This window comes from Typopeltis vanoorti, chromosome 12 (genome assembly GCF_054136105.1).
Source record: "Typopeltis vanoorti isolate ZY-2024b chromosome 12, IOZ_Tvanoo_1.0, whole genome shotgun sequence".
Taxonomy (NCBI): Eukaryota; Metazoa; Arthropoda; class Arachnida; order Uropygi; family Thelyphonidae; genus Typopeltis; species Typopeltis vanoorti.
The window spans coordinates 42204234-42227833 of record NC_143560.1 but is presented as its reverse complement, the minus strand read 5'-3'; the positions used below and the strand labels follow the sequence as shown (position 1 = coordinate 42227833).

General features: G+C 38.5%; 1 protein-coding gene across 2 annotated transcripts in view; it reads right to left on the bottom strand.

Annotated features, from left to right (window-relative positions):
* Window positions 1-465: 465 nt before the first annotated feature.
* The window catches only part of LOC150100732 (ras association domain-containing protein 1-like), a 186229-nt gene continuing 163094 nt past the window's right edge, over window positions 466-23600 (bottom strand). The window contains exon 10 of one of the 2 annotated variants that reach the window (XM_090401801.1): window positions 466-1425. In XM_090401801.1, the coding sequence (XP_090257927.1) occupies window positions 1264-1425 (162 nt within the window). In that variant the 3' untranslated portion in view covers window positions 466-1263. The remainder of the gene's footprint in view (window positions 1426-23600) is intronic. The other variant, XM_090401802.1, reaches the window with a different exon arrangement.

Sequence of the window (23600 nt, the reverse complement as noted above, 5' to 3'; positions counted from 1 at the left end):
ATTATATTGGTTACCACAAGCAATATGTAATAAAACAAACTGTATTTCCTCCTGTACATTAGAAAATGACATAAATAATAATAAAAAGGAATAACTGATTTTACAATTACATATTATAGCTGCGAAGTTTCAACAGTTAAACATACAGAGTATAACAAAAGACCTTTCGTTATACTCTACATAACAAAAGGCTCAACAGTATATTCTAAATTATAATCTAAAAGAATTAACTATAATTACTTAATAAATTAACCATCATTCTGAATTCATTGGGAAGAAATGCGAATTATCCAAATGTCTATTTTTTTTCCCTCCCCAGATAAAGGATATATTACAACAAAAAACATTTTTTAAATATGAAATCAGAATTTTCTTTTAAATGATGTACATATCCATTCATTAGGCGATGAATAAAAAATAAAAATATAAATAACAAAATAATAACAGGAGTGTTCTATACAACGCAGATTATTCAATTTAAAAAATTAAAAAACTGAATATTCACTAATTACAATAAATAAATAAATAAATAAATAAATAAAAAGTAAAAGCTGCAAAACATTTTACTTACAAGTAGAGAATCTCTGTTTCTGAATTTCTTTGAAAAGAATTCACTTAAATTATCATTATATGGTTAATGCACATTTTTAAACATGACAGCACAAAATTCACCCAAACATCATTCAGGGCCTCATTATTTAATCAAAAATTGGAAGAACAAATGTGTAGATCAAGTGCAGGTAGTTAATTTAATACTATAAATCTACTTACGTATGGGGGGGGGAGAGCACAAAACCATTTTTGTAATTTCGTATTAAACTTTCTTGATTGATCTGAACAAGATATGTGCTCAATGATATTACTGAAGATTATGTTAGGCAGATGTTCCAACAGAATGTTCAGAAATTTCTCTCCTTTAAGTAACATTTTTATTCTATTAAAAGGATGAACTTCATCTCTATTACTATTGTCAGAGGTAGGTGCACTAATTTATTAAAATAATTTTATAACTATTGAATATGCAATGCATATTATAGATAAACATACTAAAACTGACTTCAAAATACAGTAAACGTCTACCTTCTACAAACCTTTCTGAAGTAAAGGGCATGACACCTCTTGTTGTATTCTAGAAGGCATTATCCTCACAGCAGTTGGCAGTGCTGTACTGAAAGATCTATATGTTATCTTCAGTGATCTACATGCCAGTCAGTGAAAAAGCTTTTGAAATGAATTAATTTATCCTCAACCACTTCCATATGCTCAGGTAATTAATGGCGACGGTGGCTGTAATCTGTCCATGGCTTCTCTGATCTTATCCTGCAATAAGCGATATTTTGTTCTTACTTGATTCAAGTATTCTTCTTCTTCTCGGTCAAGAATTTTCAGAAAATTATTTAACTCTGGCAAAGCAAAAGCTTCCCACTGTAAATATAAATTTTTTTTATTATAATATTTAATAGGAAAATAAAACCATATAATAAAACAAATCTTCTACAAACTGTAGAAGTATAAAAGTCTCTATTTCAATACACCAAGAATCAATTCAAATTGTTCTAATGAGGTTTTTTTTTCCCCCTTGCTCTACATATATAAGTAAACAATTTTCCCTGAACTATTTCAATTAACTATTTGGTCATTTCTGATGTATTGGTTATGTTCTGAAACTGTTTCAAGTACTTTTAATATTAATAATTATCTAAACATCAGGGAAAATTGTTCTGCTTCATAAAGTAGAACAATCAGAACTTCAAATTACTCCAAACTGTTTGTCTGGAGTTGTGGTAAAGGTGCTAGAGAAGCTAGTGATGACCAGGATTCAGAACTGAGTTGACTACAACAACATTCTCTTTGATGACAGCTCAGGTTTGCTAAATGAAGATCTTCTTTTAGCAATCTGTGGCGCTAGAGTCGCTGAAGAACATGGCGATGGATTTGAGCTCTGGTAAAAAAAAAAAAAAAAGTGTTTTTTAAAGATGTATAGTGTGATGATTTTTGTCGCGAATTGTGCTACATTTCCCTCAGTAATACAAGTGTTCTTTAGTGGTGCTGTTTTTGGAATTTAGTTGTTGTTTATATTGTGTTATTTTTGGGTTACCGAGAAGTCAAGGTCAGAGTCAGACATCTACGGTGGAAGAAAAGATAAGTTTCGTTATTCGCTATTTAGTACAGTTAAATATAGTTTATATTTATAGTATCGAGTAAGTAAATTAGCTTACAGTAGAGCATATAACATATTATTTAGCGTTTAGTTGTAATAGTTCCTCAGCACAATTTGAATGATGGTGGCTGCTGCTGCTGCTGCTCCAATTACAAATGGCGTCACCAAGTCCCCCCCCCCATTCAACGACTCCATTTTGCGTAACATAATAAAGGATTTTGTGTATGCATCCCAGCAGTTGGATATGTGGCAGGTGAGAGAAGGGGGAAGTGTGTATATGCTGAAAATATAGGCAATGGAAGGAATACAGTGAGTTAAATGTTACAATATCCAACCTCATTGCATCAGGAGCGGGAGATTTTCAAGACACGAGTAGTGTGATAGGTGAGAATAACGAGCAGCGAAATATGAATGAAAAAATAAGAGTGGGGAGTGTAGAAGGCTTGAACGATTGTGAAGTTTTCGGAGATGGTTATGATTGGGAGGATGAATGGTGAGTAAGAGTTGCTAACTTGCAGAGAGAGAGAGAGATGAGCTGAAAGAGATGGTGGAATGTCTCAGGAATGAGATGAGAAATATGAACGATGAGATTAGGCGAATGGAAGAAATGAATGCAAGGCAAATCAGAGTAGGAGTGAGAGAGAGAGAGAGTTATGGGAATGATAGAAGAGGAGAGAATAGAAACAGCAGAAGATAGGGAATGAGAGAGAGAGGGGGTATGGGAATGATAGAAGAGTAAAGAATAGGAGCAGTAGAAGAGAAAGAATGAGAAAGAGTTTTGGGAATGATAGAAGAGGAGAGAATAGAAAGAGTGGAAGAGGGGGAATGAGAGAGAGAGAGAGAGAGGGGGGTATGGGAATGATAGAAGAGGAGAGAATAGAAAGTGTGGGAAGAGAGGGAATGAGAGAGAATTATGGGAACTATAGAAGAGGAGAAAATGCAGTCAGAGAGAATGAGAAAAATGCAAGGGAGTGCTGGAGCTAGGGATGGAGTGATGCCAGGACAGCAGGTAAGTAGGGAACAGAGAGTGAAAGAGTTAGAGATGCAGTGAGCAATCAAGGAAGAGAGTGATAAGAGCTGTGATGTATGGAGACTCGATGATCTGTGGTGTGCAAGATAGGATGCCAGAGAAGTGTCTGCCTGTAGGAAATATAGGCAGTGTGGCTATGGCAATTAAGTGGGGTGAAAGGGTGGATGAGATGATTGTGATGGTGGGCATGAATGACTTGAGAGGCAATGTAAATCGGGTGGCGAGAGATCTGAGATTCTTGCTTGAGGTTGTATGAAAGAAAATGCAGAGAGGAAAGATTGTGTGTGTGTTGCCCAAGTATGATAGTGATGAGCTGAGCAGAAGAGCAGTAATAATGAATAGCATAATAGCCAGAATGTGTCAGAAGAGAGGATTGGAATATGTGGATGCTTGGAGGGCCTTTGAGGACAGAGAAGAACTGTATGTGAGAGACTGCTTGCATTTGAATGAAGAAGGATGTAGGCATCTGGAGAGATTGCTGTTTTCTGAATGAGTTGGTGTGTCAATGCAGGGAAACTAGAATTCCCAGGGTGGATGGTAGCAAGAGTGGCCTCTTGTGGGAATGGGTGCTTGGGGGAAGGGGGACGACATCAAGTAACACTGAGTCCAGTGGGATCTGGAGGGAATAATGATAGGAATAGAAGCAGTGACATTTTTATGCTTTATACTAATGCCAGGAGTATCCGAAATAAAGGAGATGAATTGGTGGCGCTGAGAGCATCAGCCTGGTCAAAGATTATTGGGATCTCTGAGATGTAGTTGACGGAAAATGATATAATAACAGGAATAGAAGTAGCAGGTACAGCATTTTTCGACAGAATAGGAAGAGAAAATGTGGTGGTGGTGGAGTACTGCTTATGATAAGTGATGATGATGGAGGCTTTAGAAGGCAGTGATACTACTGGTTTTGAAAGTATATGGTGTGAGGTAGAGGTGGGCAAGACAGGATATTTAGTGGGCTACTGCTACAAGCCAAGGAGCACGGAGGGTGGGGAGCAGGAGATGTTTAGGCAGTTGAGCTTGGCCAGTGCAAGAAGAATGATTGTTATGGATTTTAACTACAGCAGTATAAGCTGGGAAGAGGAAAATGCATGTAGTAATAAAGGAATGGAATTTCTATAATTCTTGAGGGACAAATGTCTAAGGCAACATGCAATAGAGGAAACAAGAGGTTCAAGAGTTTTGGATTTGGTCATAGCATCAGAAGAGCTGATTATAGCTGAGATGACATCTCTCCCCCCAGTTGGAGAGAGTGACCTGGTTTTGACTTGGAAGATGAATAAGCATGCAGGAGTATCAAAGAAAAGGGAATGTATGTGGAATTATAAGGCTGGTAATTATAATAGTCTTAGATATCAACTTGGGAAAGTTCCATGGAGGGAGGAATTGGAAGGGCAAGATATCATTAGTGCTTGGAAAATTGTGAAGGAATATTTGTTAGCAGCAATAGTAAGCTGTATTCCACAAGTGAAGAAGCTGACATAATTTGGTGTAAAGTGGATGACAAACAATATCAAACAGGAACTGCAGGTGAAAAAGAGATTATGGAAGAGATATAAGGAGAGGGATGGAGAGCAGATTCATGAAGAATATAAGACTCAGGACAGGACAGTGACTAGTATGGTGAGGAAAGCAAAATTGGAATATGAGAAGAGTTTGGCATTAAGATCCAAAGAAAATCCTAGGGAATTTTTTAGCTATGTGGCCAGTAGGAGGAAGAATGATTGTGGGATAAAAATGAGAATAGAGTTACTTATGCAGAGGACATAGTGGAGTTGTTCAGTAAACACTTTGCTGGAGTATTTCATCCTGGAGAAATAGGTTTTAATACTAGAGGGATAGGGTGGGTTCAAGGTTTAGAGGAGAATGTGTTCCAAATACTGAGTACTCTGAATGTCAGCAAAGCTGTGGAACTGGATGGTATTTCACCATGGATTTTGAGAGAATGTGGTAAAAAACTGACAGTTGCGTTGACCTGGCTTTTCAATGCAAGTCTGGCTACAGGAAAGGTACCCAGGGAATGAGAGGAAGGTAAGATAGTGACATTGCATAAGGGTGGTAGCAGACTGGAAGTGTCTAATTATAGGCCAGTTTATGTGTCATCAGTAGTTGTTAAGGTCTTGGAGAAATTAGTGAGTGACCACATACAGCATAGGGCAGATGAGGGGTAATGTTATCTGTGAGAATCAACATGGATTTGTTAAGGGGAAGCTCTTCCTTTAATAATATGATTGCTTTTATAATAAAGTTACAAGAGCAGTTGATGAGGGAAAGATATATACTGCCTTTTTTTTATTTTGCAAAGGCATTTGATAGGGTACCACATGATAAGCTGACACTTAAGTTGCAGCACATGGGTTTAGATGTCAGGTTAGTCAATTGGTCTGCGCGGATAGCCTAGTGGCTTTGCACTTCGCAACCATATGCCTGGGGAAGGAGTGTCCTAGGTTCAATTCCCGTCGGAGACGTGAGAAGCTGAAGGATCTTCCTCAGCCATAGCCAAGTTAGCCGGTCTTGGGTGCAGGCAGTAGCGTTTTTTCCGCCAGTTTATCTGGTGTTTTTCATCCCACAAGCAGGCAAACCGGCCCCTTGAACACACAGGGATACAGCCAAGAATACCTTAAGGCATAGGAGTGACCATTATATCCTCGTATTTCGGTTACGAAATCCAAGCATGCTTGGAAGGTTGTGGGCTTTAAAGGCCTGTTAAAGCCATTGGGATAGGTAGCAGAGAGTTTTGTATGGTGGAGCAATATCAAGAAGGCAGAAGGTTACAAGTTGGGTTACACAGGGCTCAGTACTGGGACCTGTATTGTTTAACCTTTATATCAATGACATTGACAATAGATTGCAAGCCGGGGTGTAGTCCTAAAAGAAATAGTGCCAGAGCTCTACCTTGGAAACAAAAATCTAGAGTACGAAGTGCAGCATTATTATTATTATTATTGCAACTGCTATATGACAGAGAGATTGCCTTGTTTTCTGAAGAGAAAATGACAAGAGCGGCAAGCTACTGTTTTTTGACCAAAAGCTGGAAATGCATTATGTCTCATTATTATAATTCTTATAATTCATTATAATGAATTAAAAAATTTTGATAGTTTTTAAAAAGTACCAGGGCGTCACCCTGGCTCGACTACACCCCTGATTGCAAGGGGATATTCAGTTGTTTGCAGATGATGTGAAGCTGGGCAGGATTATTAGTAATAGTGCAGATGTGGCAGCCCTGCAACAGGATTTGAATAAACTGGACAGATGGGCAAATGAATGGGGGTCGGTTTCATGCAGCAAAAAGTAAAGTCTTGAAGTTTGGGATACATCGATGGAAGGCTGCATACTCAATTGGAGGAGCTGTACTGGAGGAAGTACGGTAGACAAGAGATCTGGGGGTGATAACTGATAGAAAACTGAAATTCAGGGAGCATATTGCAAAGGTGGTGAAGGTAACCCAGATAATTGCTGCAATACTGAGAAGGATGCTGACCTGTAGAGATAAAAGAATTGTCATCCTGTTGTATAAGACTCTGATCAGACCATACTTAGACTATTGTTCTCAAGTTTGGTCTCCAGGATTTTAAGGGGATAAATTAACTGTGAAAAGGGTACAGAGGCAGATAACAAAGATGGTTTCAGGACTGTAGTACAATGTTAGTGATGAGGATCAGCTGAAGGAATGTGGACTGCAGAGTTTGGTGGATAGAAGAAGGAGAGGTGATATGATCGAGACTTTTAAACTGTTGAGAGGCAGTTACAGGATTGACAATGGGGAGTTTTTTCACTTGGTAGAACGACAAGAAGAAGCGATGACAAGGGGCCATACCTGAAAGTTACGAAAGGAAGCTGCAAGCAAGAGGGTGAGGAGTGGTTTCTTTGCGTGGAGGGTGACTGAACCGTGGAATGCACTGCCTGATAGAGTGGTGAGAGCAAGAAAGGTCAATGAGTTCAAGGAGTGGTATGATAGACTTTGTGTTTCCTAGGAAGGTCCTCTCATGATGAGTCTCCTGACTCCAAGGCCTGAATAACAATTATAATAATAATAACCAGGCGCACTGGACAAAGGGGATACATACACAGTAGTATATTTAGATTTTTTTTAAAGCCTTTGGTTGACTGCCACATGACATCAACATTCGTGCACTGGATTGGAGACTGGCTGTTTGATAGGTATCAGAAAGTTGTCTATGGGGGGGGGGGGAGCTATATCCCAGAAGAAGGAAGTCACTAGTGGCATTCCCCAAGGGTCTGTTTCGGGGATACTGCTGTCTGTTCAAGTTTATGTAAATAACATTAAGACAGGCTTGAATGCTGATATATACAGTTATTTGCAGATGATACAAAGTTGGGAAGGACTATGAGGAGTAGAAAGAATGCTGTAGTCTTGCAAGTGGACTTGAACAGATTTTGCAAATGGACAAATAAATGGGATTACCAGTTCAATGCAACTTGGGAAGCACAGATGGGATGGGATGCAGAGTATAATATTGGTGAGGATATCATAGAAGAGGAGGCGATGAGAGATCCAGTGGTGATGGTGGATAGGGACTTGAAATTTCAGGGACATTTTGCTAAAATTGTGAGTACAGCACAGTGGGCGGAAGCCCGCTAGAGGGCTACACGGTCGGTAGTGTTTTCAGAGAGCTCCTGAAAGCTAAGTATAATTTTGAGTGAAAATTAGAATATAGGTTTAAATCATAACGTAATGTTGTCTAATTTTGGTAGCTTGTTGTGTCTGTGTGATTTTGGTGTGAATGCTGTGATTTAATTTAGTATTTAACGATACGTTGATAGATTTGAATATGGCGCCAATGCGACGTAATATAATGGCGTCCAAAAATACGACGCCATTGTTCAAAAACTGTAATGCGAGAGAGTTTGTCCAATGTGATGTGTGTGATATGTATGCATTCCCGAATAAGGCTGGAGTCTGGATTGGAAGTGATAGTGGTGGGAGAATGTGCAGAAAGTGTAAGCAAAGTGAGGAGTTGAAGTATGTGTCAGGTTGTGAGACAGTTATGGTTGAAGAAAGCCAGAATGTGAGTGAAAATAGTGGCTTGATAGGGGAATTGCAATGTACAAGATGGCAATGAGAGCGGTGATCAAAGAAAGAGTGAAAGCAACTTACAGATAGAGAAAATGGTTTAAATGATAAAAAAAATGAGGAATTATTTGTAGGAAGTGAGATTGCTAGGTTGCATGCAGTGATACAAAATGCGCAGCAGCAATTAGAGCACCTGCAAAACTCTTTCCAGAGTGATTCGGCTAACGTAAATAAACAAGTGTTTGAAAGTAAAAACAAGCGTAAGAGTGGGAGAGTTTCTGAAATGAAGGAAAGAGTGTTGTATGGTGACTCGTTATTAAAAGGAGTCACAGATGCGAGTTTAACTAAATCGTACTTACCGGGTGCGAAATTTAAGGATGTAAGTAAGAGTATTAGAGCGCAAAAACAGAGGGTGAAAGAATTGATAGTTGTGGTGGGCACAAATGAATTGAAAGGAGATAAATTTTTTATGAGAGAGGACTTGAAAGTATTGTTAAAGGTAGCAAAAGAAAAGAGTGACAGAATTAGAATGGTGAGTCTGTTGCCACGGTATGACAGAGAGGAGTTTAGAAGGAGGGCCATAATCGCAAATGACATTATGCGCAGGTTATGCAGACGGTGTGGTGTGGAATTCGTGGACGCGTGGAATGAGTTTGATGGGAGAAAGGATTTATACAAGATGGATGACCTGCATTTGAATGGATTTGGTGTGCGAAGACTGGAAAAAGTGTTGCTGAATGAAGTGAAAATGGATGTGTAGAACCAGGGAAACTAGAAGTACCAAGGAAGGGGGGGGGATATGCGGACATCAGTGAGACAGTTGAGTGTAAGAATGTATATAATGTACCCGAGCCAGTACTAAGGACAAAAAATGGGAATGCGATATTTAGAATAATGCATCAAGATAGGGGTGGGACAAAGGGATCACTGCATTTCATGTATCCTAATGCCAGAAGTATTAAGAACAAGAAGGAAGAATTTTTGGCCTTGATTGGCTCTTCCTGGCCACAGGTTATTGGCATTAGTGAAACATGGCTGACGGAAGATGATATAGTTAGTGGGCTAGAATGTGTAGGTTATAGTGTGTTTAGGAGGGACAGAGAGAATAAAATGGGGGGAGGGATGTTATTGATGATAGCTGGTGAACTGCAGCCAAGGAGAATTGAAGTTGTATCGCAGGATAGTGAAAAGAGCTCATTTGAGGCTATTTGGCGTGAGATTGAGACTGGCAGAATAAAATATACAGTTGGGTGCTGCTATAGACCAGGTGATGGAATAGATGGTGGAGATAGTATGCATAAACAAATTAATGAAATGAGTGGAAGGATGGTAATTATTATGGGGGGATTTCAACTATAGTAACATTGAGTGGAAGGAGGAGAGGACACATGTGAGGAAGGAAATGGATTTTATTCAATTATTAAGGGATAACTATCTGAGACAGCATGTAATTGAAAATACTAGGGGTGTGAGAGTGCTTGACCTGGTAACCCAATCCCATCTTAGAATTTGACTGTAATGAATATAACCATGTTGCCACCTATTGGTGAAAGTGATCATAAGGTTTTGACCTGGGAGGTGGCTAAAGGTGTGGAATTTTCGATTAAGACAGGGTATATGTGGAATTACTGTGCTGGCAAGTATGACAAGCTTAGGAGATTGCCTGGATCAGTGCCATGGCATGTACAACTGCAAGGGCTGGATGTCAATAGAGCATGGGAAGTGGTCAAGGAGTATTTACAAGAGATTATGGCTGATTGTATACCTAGGGTCCGAATAGTAAAACAAGTAGGCGTTAAATGGATGAATAACACCATTAAGCTTGAGCTGCAAAAAAAGAAACAACTGTGGAGGGAATTTAAAGAAATGGGTGACCTGCAGGCACATGAATGGTATAAAGTGCAGGCCAGAAGGGTAACGAGTGTGGTAAAAAAAGCAAAAGCGAATTATGAAAGGAAACTAGCTATGCAACTAAAGAGAATCCCAAACAGTTCTTTCAATGTGCTGCAAGCAAGAAAAAAACTGTACACGGCAAAATGATTTTAAGGAATGACGATGGTAAGGAGGTCACTGAATAAGTCGATATAGTGGAGTTACTGAGTGAGCACTTTGCAAAAGTATATCATCCAGATGGTGACATTGAAAAAATGAAGGAACCATTAGTTTATATGGGAATTGTGATGAATGAAGTGGAGGTGAATAGTCTATTACAGAACCTTAATGTGAATACATCTGTGGGATTGGATGGTATACCGGCACGGGTCTTGCATGAAGCGGCTAATGAATTATCAGTGCCCTTGACCATGTTGTTTAATCTGAGTCTCAGGTCTGGCTTAGTCCCGAAGGCGTGGAAAGAGGGGAAAATAGTTTCACTGCATAAAGGAGGATCCAAGACTACGGTTGCAAATTACCGACCGATCAGCATATCAGGAGTCGTTGTCAAGGTCTTGGAGAAAGTAGTCAAGGGAAAAATACAGGAATGGATTGATGAAAATGAGATACTGTATGGGGGACAGCATGGCTTTGTGAAAGGTAGATCATGCCTCAGTAACTTGCTCAAGTTTTATAACAAGGTGACAGCTGAACTGGATAAGGGTAATGGGTTTACAGTGATACTGCTGGACCTGGCAAAGGTGTTTGACAGGATACCACATGGAATTCTAATCCGTAAACTACAACATATGGGAATGGATATAGGGTTGGTGACATGGATGGGTGGGTGGGTGGTTGATGGAGATATCAGAGAGTAGTTTATTCAGGAGTCCAAAAGACGGCCTTTGACTAGTGGTGTGCCACAGGGTTCTTTTCTTGGACCACTGCTGTTTAATCTGTTCATTAACGATATAGGGAAGGATCTAAGAGGAACAGTTCATTTGTTCGCTGATGATGCAAAGTTGGGTAGGGCGATAGTGAATGCAGATGTCAAAATCTTGCAGGATGACGTGGATAGATTGGAGTTCTGGGTTAAGGAGAATGGATGTCAATTTAATGTGACAAAATGTAAGGTTATGCATTTTGGGGGTGAAAAGATTAGCAGCAGTATACCACATTGGTGGAACTGTACTCCAGGAGATTGATGTGGCCAGGGACTTGGGAGTGTTGGTGTATAGGGAGATGAAGTTTAGGGGGGGCACATTGCAAAAGGAGCTAAATCAGACCTCATCTCGACTACTGTACCCAGATTTGGCCACCTAGGTTCCTTGATGGGGAGGAGGTGGAGAGGATCCAGAGGCGAGTGACTAAGATGATAGCGGGTCTATGGAATGAACCATATGAGAACAGGTTGAAGATTTGTGGGTTGCAGAAATTAGTTGATAGGCAGAAAAGGGGAGATATGATTGAGACATTCAAATTGCTAAAGGGTTTCTATAGGATTAATTCAGAGGATATTTTTGAGATCAGGACTGGTGGTGGGAGAACTAGCAGACACCTATGGAAGCTGGGCAAGAGTGTGGTTAGCAGGGGTGTTAGAGCTGGGTTCTTTACTTTTAGAGTGGTAAATGAGTGGAATAAGCTGCCAGAGTCTGTTGTGGGTGCTATGATGGTGAGTGAGTTCAAGGCAAGGTATGATAGATACTGTGAGAATGTCGTATAGTTGTGTGGACATGATGTTTAGGGCCTCCCTTGATGAGTCCAAGGACTCCCTGGAGTCGCCCGTATAATATTATGGCAATGATGTAGAGAACACTGACATGCACTAGTATGAATGTTATTATTCTATTGTATAAAGCTTTAATCAGACTGCATTTGAATTACTATATAGAGATTTGGTGATTGGGTTTTTAAAAGGACAAAGAGATGTTGGAAACGGTTCAGAGACGATTGACTTCATACCCAACATTCCAGATGGAATGCTGGGTATTAAGACAGAATAAGGAAATGCAAACTGCAGTCTAGTGGACAGAAGGAAGGAGGGAGGGAGGAAGGGCAAGGGGTTATTACTGGATTAATGTGGATCAGATTTTTCATAGAATGCAGGAGAAGAACAAGAGGCTATTCGTGGATGCTGTAAAAGGATGGTGTGATCAAGGAGGTCAGGAGTAGGTTTTTTGTGTGGAAAATTGTGGGTTATTGGAATTCATTGCCTGGAAGTGTGGTGGATATGGAGACAGCGAATGCATTCAGGTCACAGTAGGATAAGCTGTGTGTATATAATGGAGGACCTCCTGCAATGAGTTGTTTGACCCCCACAGTCTGATGATGATGATAAAAATAATAATAATTTCCACATAAGTGCTCTCAAGTGAGTGTTACAGAATACTATGGTAGCACCACTACAGGATCAGGGGCCTCCTCCTAAAACTAGGAAATATTATAAAATGTAAAAAAAACTCTACAACTTTTTGAATCTATTCTCTCCAACAGAAAGATCCGGGTCCATATTGGCAGAAAAAAAGAGCAGGCCCAGATTCCTTCACAACGGTCTTCCTCAGGACTCTGTGTTATCCCCTATACTTTTTAATATCTATGTGTATGATCTACCTCATCAAGCAAGTTTATGTACGTCGATGACCTAGCGATCTTACATCAATCTACCTCCTTTACCAACTTAAAATCAACCTTGAATACAGACCTGAACACTCTGAAGATTACTTCAAGCAGTGGTACTTGAAGCCAAATCCAACGAAAACAGTGTCCTCAGTATTTCACTAGTACAATGCAGAAGCGAATCGACAACTCAACCTTTCTTTCTGTGGAAAAATGGTAGAACACGAGCCTCAACCAAAATACCTTGAGTGAGCCTGGACAGAAGCCTAACCTATAAAAGGCACATCATCAACCTCTCCAATAAAATTAAAACCAGAAATAACATCATTTCAAGGCTTGATGGAACAACCTGGCATTGTGGTGCAGAAGTCCTAAGGTCGTCTGCACCAGCCCTCGCATACTCTGCAGCAGAATATTGTGCCCTGTCTGGGAAAGAAGTACACACACTAACATTATCGACACCCAGCTGAACTCTACCATGCGCACAATTAGTGGGACAGTGAGATGCACCCCTCTCTCCTGGCTGCCTGTTCTATCTAACATTGCTTCACCACACATACAGAGAAGACACGCCTCGATTAAGGAATTTAATAAAGCAATGAGCAACCCATTCCTACCCCTACACCAGACTCTCATAAATCCACCTAGTCTTCGCCTAAAATCTAGAAAGCCTCTCTGGTCCATGGACGAACTCTCTTCAGCTGTGCTGCCATCAATATCTGACATATGGAGAGAATACTGGTGCAACAATCTCCCAACAAACGGCTTCCTGTCAAATCACAATAAAGGTGATTTGACAGCTCCCATTTATGTAGAAGATAGCCACATCTGCCCTGACTAGTTCTGATCCTGTTTATCTTCTACATAAATGAGGGCTGTCAAATCACCCTTATTGTAATTGTTCTCCCGTGGCTCAGACGATTACTCATATTGTGTACAACTGCCCAAGGTGCCAATTTCACGGTGGTGGCCTACAGGACATCCACAAGGTGATGGATGAGGCCTTGAATTAGCTTTCCAGCCTGGACCTTGACCTATAGTTGGTATGGTGGTGGTTATGGAGGAAACAGAAGATCACGGTTCCGTCTCACCACAAAGACGTTATTCTAGTAGTCACTCTCATACTCCTCGTCATAGTATCAGCAGAACTCCTCATGTTCGAAGATGATGATATAGTGTGAAATGGGCCTCCTCTAATGGATCAAGTTTTCTCACACAAGACTGCTCTCTACTTAACCCTCGGATACAGCCACTTTTATGTTGTGAAGTGTTGTGAGAACATGCAGTCTTGTCATACTTGGTGCAGCAGGACGATAATTGTCCCTGGCTTAATTATGACAATTATCTATATAGGGAGCCCAGAACACCTTGGATAACAAATTAATTGATTATTAAATGAATAGATTGACAAAAATAAGCAGAATAATAAGTGTAAAAAGGAATATGTAAGATTAAGGAGGAGAATTATTTCAGTGTAGAATGAAGGAAAGTTGATGCATAAAAGATGCCAGGAGATTGTGATGAAAGAAGGAAAAAAGACATTGAATACAATGATTAATAAAGGAAAGATAATATTACAAAGTGGATTTCAAAAAATTTTCAAAGTGAAAAATTTCAAAGTGGAAGAGATGGAGGCAATATCTGGAAGAACTGTATAACAGACAGGATTTACATATGAATGTAATAGCCAAAAAATATGATTCAAGCAAAGGATACAATATTTTAAAAGAAGACTTTAAAAGTGCACTTTGCCAATGAAACAATGAAAGGAAAAAACACACAAAAAAAGCTAGGTATGAATTGCAAACATTATTGCACAGTTAATCTCTTGTCACATGCTTCAAAAGTTATTCTCAAAATACACCCTCTGTCCAAAAAGAAACGGAAAATTTCAAAAATAGAAGAAACTAGTGGTGTCACCTGTTGTATGTTTTAGTTCGAGAAAGCGGCAACCTTCATTAGTGTTGTTTCAACTGTTTATGACATTTGTTTCATTAGAAGCTGAGTTATAGTGCCAACAGTGACAGTGATTTGACAAATGGTCAGAAAATGAGTTTCAGACAGCTGCAATTGACTTTTGTGTTAAACTTAGTAAAAGTTTTACCAAAATGCATCAAATGCTTCAAAAAGCATACAGCAATGAATGCTTATCCCATACTCAAGTTTATGAGTGGTTTAAGCAATTTGAAAGTGGTCGTGAGATGCTTGAGGATGATGAAAAGCCGGGATATCCAAAATTGGACTGAGTGAAGTTAACATCCAAAAAGTGCATGATTTCATCAAAGAAAACCCAAAATCATCCACAAGATTGATTGAAGATGAATGCGGATTTCAAAATCAACTGTGCACAACATTTTGATTGAGAGTTTGGGCTTTTGTAAATTGAATTCGTGATTTGTTCCCCACAAGTTGACCGACAACCAAAAAATGTATCGAATTGAACACTGCAAGGACCTCATTAAAACCGCTCGTAAGGACTCAAACTTCCTTGAAACGATCGTTACTGGTGACGAAACGTGGTCTTTTGAGTATGAGCCAGAAACAAAGTGCCAAAGTGCTGAGTGGAGACCACCAGAAGAGGGGCATCCGAAAAAAAGTTGCTTGAAGAAGTCAAAAGTAAAGACAATGCTGATTTGTTTCTATGATTCCAAGGGCATTATCCACAAAGAATTTGTTCCGCCTGGCCAAATGGTCAATGGTGAGTTTTATCTCAAAGTTTTGAAGCAATTGATAGCGAGAATTCATCGCATACGGCATGAATATTGTGATGCAGGCAGCTGGTCACTTTTGCACGTTAATACACCACCTTATCGTTCGAACATTGTGAGACAGTTTTTGAGCAAAATCCAATTTGCGTGCTAGATCACTCACCATATTCACCTGATTTAGCACCGTGACTTCTTTCTCTTCCCCTGATTTCATTTGCTGATGAAAGGAAAGCGATATGATACCAGTGAAAACGTTCAAGCGGCAGTAGCAACGACCCTCAACAGTATCCCAAAAACTGATATAAAAACTCATTTAATGAATTTATTGACCGTGCCAAATGCTGTATCGAAGCTGAGGGAGAGTATATTGATTGAAATAAATAATTTGAATAATAATTGGCCTGTGTTTTATTTTCTATTCAAAAGTTCGGTTTCTTTTTGGACAGAGGGTGTAATACAAAACAGAGTAAGAAATAAATATAAGGCAACCTAAATGAACCCCACTTTTGGATTTAGGAAAAATCTGGGAAAAGAGAAGATATCTCTCTCTCTCTCCATGGGATTACCTTGACATAAAGACTCTCTTTGCATAAACACATTACAACCATTGCTTCCTCGGATTCCAAAAAATGAGGATTCCTCTTTTGTTCAAGGCATTACTTTGTCCCAAACAGCTTTTAATCCCATACAAATCAAAAATCTGCCCCATCCATTGAGTACTGCTTGCACATCTAGAGAGGTGCACCTAAGAGCTCCCAAAAAATACTTGAGGCAGTATAGGAGAAAGCAGTCATACTGATTCATCTGATTTCAATGACTCATCTCTTTCCAACTCACTCCAACCACTCTTGCACAGGTGTCTAGTGTCTACTGCATGTCTTCTATAGATATTTAGATGGTAAATGTTTATCAGACTCTCTACCAAATCCATTGAAACATGTACAGCTGCCATCCAATATCCCTTCACAGTCAAGCTCCATAATCATAGAATAAGTTTCTCTTCCTCCTCCTTCATTCCTACTGCTGCTGCTGTATTGTGAAAAAATCCTCTCTTCCATGTGTTGCCCAAAGAATACAATACACAGGCCTTCAAATCCAATGTGAACAAGTTTTTTGTTTCCCAATTCTCTTCCCATATATAGTGCTAATGTACAATAGTTGACCAACCAACTTCTCATGTATGGACCCAACGTCAGAAAAAAAAAATTGGAGGTAGGAAAGAAGACATCTATTGCTTTTGTACATTTGGAGAAGATATTTGACTGAGAAGACAGGTAAAAATTGTTTATAAGTATGGAAAGAGCTAACATAGAATGGAGAGATGGGAAGGTTATATATAACTTATACTCAGAACAAACAGCTAGAACTGGAAGAGGCAAGAATTCTAAAACTACTAAAATAAAAAGAGCTCCTTATTCTCACTTCTTTTTAATTTATATATTAAAGAAGCCATAAATGAAATGAAAGAGGAAATAATGTCAAAAATACTCATAAATGGTCATATTGTACCTTGGATTAGATTTACAGATATCATTGCAGTGATTGTTGATTCAGAAACACGAATGCAAAATGTTTTGCAGATTAATGAGAAAATTTAAAAAAAAATTAATATTACTATAAATACCAGTAAAACCAAAGAAAGTCCTGGTCACAAGTAGAAACACACCAGTCATTAAGATCTCAGTGAACAGTGATACCATACTGTAAGTTTCAAGTTTTAAATATAACAGAACATGATAGAAGAGGGAAAGAAACAAAACATGTGGAATTTCAATGGCAATGGAGGTTTTAACAAAGATGAGATATTTATTTTTATCCAACATAAATTTGAAACTATAAAAAAAAAGATTCATAAAAATATATGTTTGGAGTATTGCAAGTTAAATATGGATTTTACCAAAACAAGACACACTAAAAGATTGGAAGCATTTCAGTTATACGGTTTTACTGAACTTAAGCAGGAAAAGTGACCAATGAGGAAGTATTCCAATGAGTAAGAGTCAATCAAAATAACACAGTGCAAAACAGAAGAGGAAAATGGACAGGACATCTTTTGCAGTACAGCAATTTCTTGAAAATGGTTTTTGAAGGAAAAGTGATGGGTAAGAGACAGAGTGCAAGGACAAGGCAGAAATTTCTGGAACAAGTGATTAGAAAATCAGAATGCCAATCACACCCAAATGAAAAGGATGGCAATGGATAGGAGTGAATGGCAGCAGAAGCATTTTTTTTTCATGACTTTGAAGACAATGAGATGTCCTTTAATTATACATACATCATCTTCTTGGCTTCCTGTATTAGGCAACTGTTTGCCTGTAACGTTTTCAAGGGTTTAAAATGTCTTCTGCCCATCTCCTCCTGGGTCATCCTCTTGATCAGTGTCCCTTTGGTTCACATTTCCAAGCAATATTTGGCTGTCTGTCCTCATTCATTCTTTCTATGTGGTTTTTCCAGTTCTTTCTATAGTTTGTGATGTCTTCTATTATGCTTATGGATAACTGTTTGCTTATTTCTTCATTTCTTATCTTGTCTCTTCTTTTACAGCCTGTTTTATAGTCTATTCTTTTATAACGGCCTTAGGAACTTCATTTCTGCAGCTTCCACTTGTTTTTTTTATCTCGTTCTCCCCAAGTCCATGTTTCACTGCCATATTTCAGAATTGGTTTGGCTATTATTTTATATAGTTTTATTTGGGTTGTTCTAGGCATCTATTTACTGAAGTGTCTATTCAAAGTTCCAATGACTGCTAGGAATTTTTGCTTTTTATAAACACAGACATACAGGACCTAAAATAATAAAGGTGGCTGCATACACCAAGCAATTAATTATTCACCACCAAATCAGAATCAGCAACAGAAAGGAAGTGATAATCATGGGAATCTCTGGGGAAGATAGCATGATTCTGTTAATCTTGAAAGGCTTGTTTTGTCAGGGAATAATGGCCATATTGGATGAGAAATAATATTCCAGAAAATAAACATCTTAAATAGCAAAATAAAAGTAAAATTCAACATTGCTCCCAACCTACAAAAAGCCCTTATATCATTAAAAAAAGAACCTGAATATAACGATCAAAAGCAGACAAAGGTGACACAATAGTCTTCATAAACCAAACAGATTACCACAACAAAATAGCAGCTATTTTAAATGACCAAAACATATACCAAAAAGTCCTAAATGACCCTACCCCTGACCTCATAAAATAAATTAACAACACCCTACACGTTCTAAGAAATCAAAACAAGATAGACAAAAAAGGTTGGTCGATTGGTAGAGCCTCTGCTACTAATGGGTCATGAAAAAAGTTAAGCAAGTTTGAGCAAGGTTAGTAGTTGGAAGTGGTAAATCATTCGATGCTGTTGCCACACTCTCCCTCGATGAGTCTTTGGACTCCCTGGAAGTGTCACATAATAATAATAATATAAAATAAAAATGAAAAGCACAACACTGCACCACACATACCCCTTATTTGTTCGGACAAATTAAAACCCGCAAAGATGGTTACCCAGTACGCCCAATAGTCTACAAAAACACCACCACAATCACCCTTATCAAAATTCATAGCCAAACTACTCAAACCATTACTTACTAAGTCAAAATCTATTATTAAAAAACACAGACCACCTTTTCCAAAAAATAAAAAACCCTCTATCCCAAGAAGATGTTCTCACTTCATTGGATGCAACTTCGCTATAGACCAACGTAGACATCTCCAGAACATTAGACATCATACACACACACACTACTCACAGAAGGCCACACCCTAGGTTCACGAACAAAATTAACACCCAGTGATATTATAAACCTAATCAAACTAGTAATCTCAAACTTCTTTAAATTTAACAATAACATTTATATCCAAATTTTTGGACTCCTTATGGACCAAAATATCAGCGGACAATTAGCTGAATTATTCCTATCACACATAGAATCACACCTACTCAGCGTCATCTTTTATGGCCGATAAGTGGATGATATTCTATGCATTGGAGAACCAACATCACCATTTTACAAGCGTCCCTTAACGACTTCAGTAACAGACTAAAATTCACCATAGAAACAGAACATGAAAAATCCATCAATTTCCTAAACCTGAGATTAGCCATGACAATATTTCACAAATCCACACATATCGGAAACTACCTCCACTTTAACTCATACCATCCTTATTTAATTAAGAAATCAGTCATCCTAGCCCAGTTTATAAATGCTCACAAGTTTTCAACTACGCATAATTATCTCAACACAGAAATAAAGAAGTTATCACAGATTTTTAAAAATCGAAATTACCCAAACAGCTAATAAATTATGCCAACAAAACAGCAAGAACCTGTCAAAACAATCCAACAACCAAAACAAACTTCCCAACACAAAAAATCATCAAACTGCCATACACCCAGAACACATACAAAGAATACAAATACATTTTTAAACACACTGACTATAAGCTGGTGTTCATCACGAACCAAAAATTGGCAACACTTCTAAAACCTACAAAATCTCACATCACAAAGAAATACTAGAACACCACAATGTGGTTTACAAATTTCCTTGCCAACAAGATTGTAATGTCACCTACACAGGTTCTAGTATCAGATCTTTATGGGCAAGATTACACGAACACTTCCATGACTGCAAAATCCCAATTCCTGAACATTTAAACAATAAAAAATGCAACACCAAAAAGAAAAACAGGATACAAAATACAGGAAAAACAGAAATAGCAGTCCACGCCTTCGAACATAAACATACCCCACAAATCGACAAGGCCATAATAACAGATATACAAGAAAACGAAACAATGCTTAGAATATCAGGAACGATAGCCATAAAATGCGAACAAAAATTCAATAAACGTCCACCGGCCCTACATAATCTACAAGAGCTGGAAGCGCCATAACATAAAAATTAGGTCACAACTCCGACAATAGGGGCAACGCAGATACACCAAAGACAGAAACACCAAGCCGACATGACATAGCCTCCACTTCCCCCACAAGCTCCAAAGACGATGCACTGTCAAAATGACTCACACCCCATAACTCCAACCATTGATCTTATCCCATCATAATCCTCCTCCTTCCCCAAAAATTTCTATTTTTCAACCCCTCCCAAAGTATTCTCTGCCCACCTTTAATAATAAAAAAAACGGGTTTTTCAAAATTTTTCACATACCTCTTGCCTCACCAATAATTCTCCCACATCTCTCTACCCCCCACATTTCCAACCCCCTTTCCTTTCAATCATACTTCCTTCCTTTAACATCAGATGAATGTATATCAGCATACACTGGGATGAATAAGAAGCCCGTCAGCTACATCCTACAAAGGTATGTCCAAATTATTCCTCCTATGTGTTCTTCATACTGTCTATATAAAACATCAGTAATGACCTAAAATTTGAGTAAAAAGCCAATGAAATCATTATAAAAGGAGAACTCCTAGACAAAAATAGGCTAAATAGCCATAAAAATAATATTTACTTAGAGGAGGAGTAAGTTACTATTAGTAAGTTACAATTAGAAAGTTACTAATTAGGTTAAGAGATTTGGTTACTGGTAGTTTGGAGATCCAATAATCAAAAAGACAGAAACAATGAAGTGGTTGTAGAGCTAATAACCAGACTTATGGATACAAACTGTATACACAGAAAAGTGAAACATTAACAATTTGGAAGAGGGATAATTAAAAGTTTTAATGCATTATTAATATAGTGTGTCTTTCAATAGAAAATATTATCTATTGCATATTTTTTTATACAGACAAGGAACATGTTTTGAATAATAAAAATACAGACAAAATTTAGCAATTATACAAAATATGCACTGATAATTTCACTGGATAGGACTGAATAATGTCATCTGGCCATCACTGGCATAATATCTTTGATGAGACTGTATACAGACTACTGTATGGATATATGAATGCTTGGATTTCAGCAGAAATAAACACTGAAGCCAGAGGACAACTAAAACAATATCAAGGGTATGGAATATCAGCTACAAGAACATACAAATTATTATTATTATGGGTATCTCCATGGAGTCAGTAGACTCATCGCAGGAGACCCAAACTAGCAAAACAATATCTGTCATATCTCTTCTTGAATTTATTTACAGGCGAAGAGCTCACAACTAAGTCAGGCAATGAATTCCACTCATTCACCACCCTCCAGGCAAAAAACCTTGTTCTGACAACTTTGTTAACCACACTCTTCTTTAATTTCCAGAGATGACCTCTTGTTCTTCCATCACTATCACACAGCTCAAACATTTCCCCTGCATCAATCCTATAAAAACCTTTCAGTAATTTAAATGTTTCTATCATAGCCCCTCTTCTTCGCCTATCAACCAATCTCTGCAATCCACAAGCTCTCAATGTATCAATGTAGGGGGCATTTTTTATATCACTCACCAACTTGGTCACTCTTCTCTGAACCCTCTCCACAGCCTCCTCATCTCCAAGGAATCCAGGTGACCAGACCTGAGCACAGTAATACAAATGTGGAAGTATCAATGCTTTATAAAGGGAAATAATAACCTCTTTATCTCTGGATGTCAGTGTGTTCTTCAACAACCAAGTAATCCTATGTGCAATCTTGGACACAGCAATGTGTCCTCTGAACTTCATCTCCCTATCTACCAACACCCCTAAGTCCCTAGCCTCATCAATCTCTTGGAGTAGCTTTCCATCAATGTAGTACACAGCTGGTAATCTTTTAATCCCAAAATGCATGACTTGACACTTTTCCACATTGAACTGACATCTATTATCTTTTGCCCATTTTACCAGCTTATTTAAATCATCCTGCAAACTTTCAACATCAGCTTGATTTTTTATTGCGCTACCCAACTTTGCATCATCAGCAAACAACTGAATATCTCCCTTTAAGCCATTTCCTATATCATTTATATACAAATTAAACAACATTGACCCAAGCACAGAGCCCTGCAGCACACCACTGGTCACCTGCCTCATTCTGGACTCGGCTCCTCCATACACCACCTTATGGTATCTCTCCCTGAGCCATTCTCCTATCCATATCACCAATTTAATATCCATTCCCATCTGCTCCAATTTGCGTAACAGTGTTCTATGGGGTATCCTGTCAAAAGCCTTAGCAAAATCCAGAAGTACCACTATGTAGCCTGCTCCTTTGTCCAACTCAGATGTTATTCTATTATGAATAGTTAATAGATTGCTAAGGCAGGATCTACCTTTAACAAAACCATGTTGGCCTCTATAGAGTATCATATCCTGATCCACCCATTCTTGAATTTTGTCTTTAACCAACTTTTCCAATACTTTTACCACTACTCCTGAGATGGTGATTGGTCTGTAATTAACTATTGCAGTTTTAGAGCCACCCTTATGCAAAGGAACCACTTTGCCTAACTTCCACTCCCTAGGGACCATACCAGAGTTCAAACTTAAATTAAATATCCAAGTAAGAGGGGTTGACAATTCATTTGCACATTCACGCAACACCTGAGCTGATATTCCATCTAAGCCTACAGCAGTGTTTGCATTTAAATTTTGCAATATATTTAATACCTCTGATTCTTTAGCTTCAATTCTCACATTAGGTATTGCTACAGGTATAGAGATATCCTCACTTGGGTGATAGACTTTTGAAAAGTGATCACTCAGTAACTCGACTATTACATCAGATTTTGTCACCTCAATACCATCAGCACCCACTAAAGTTATCCTTCCAAAGTCATTCTTCCTCTTACTTGCCACATAGTGGAAGAACTCTTTGGGATTACCCTTGATCTCTTTGGCTAAGGTCTTCTCATAATCTGATTTAGCTTTTCTTACTATGCTGGTAACCTTCCTAGCTTGAGCCTTGTACTGCTCATGGGTGTACTGGTCGCCTTTCTCCTTGTAAATTCTCCATAACCTTTTCTTTTTTTGCAGATCAAGCTTGATACTACTGCTCATCCATTTAACGCCTGCCTTGTTTGACCTCCTGACCATGGGGACACAATCTGATATTGCTTTCCTCAGATACCCGCTGATTTTATCCCATGCGCTGCTAGCATCTTTCCCTTGCAATATGTTCTGCTATGGAATGGCTGCAAACTCACTCCGAAGCTTGTTATAATTGCCTAACCTGTAGTTCCGTATATACCCCTTCTTAACAGAAAAATCCACAGATTTTGCAACCTCCCAA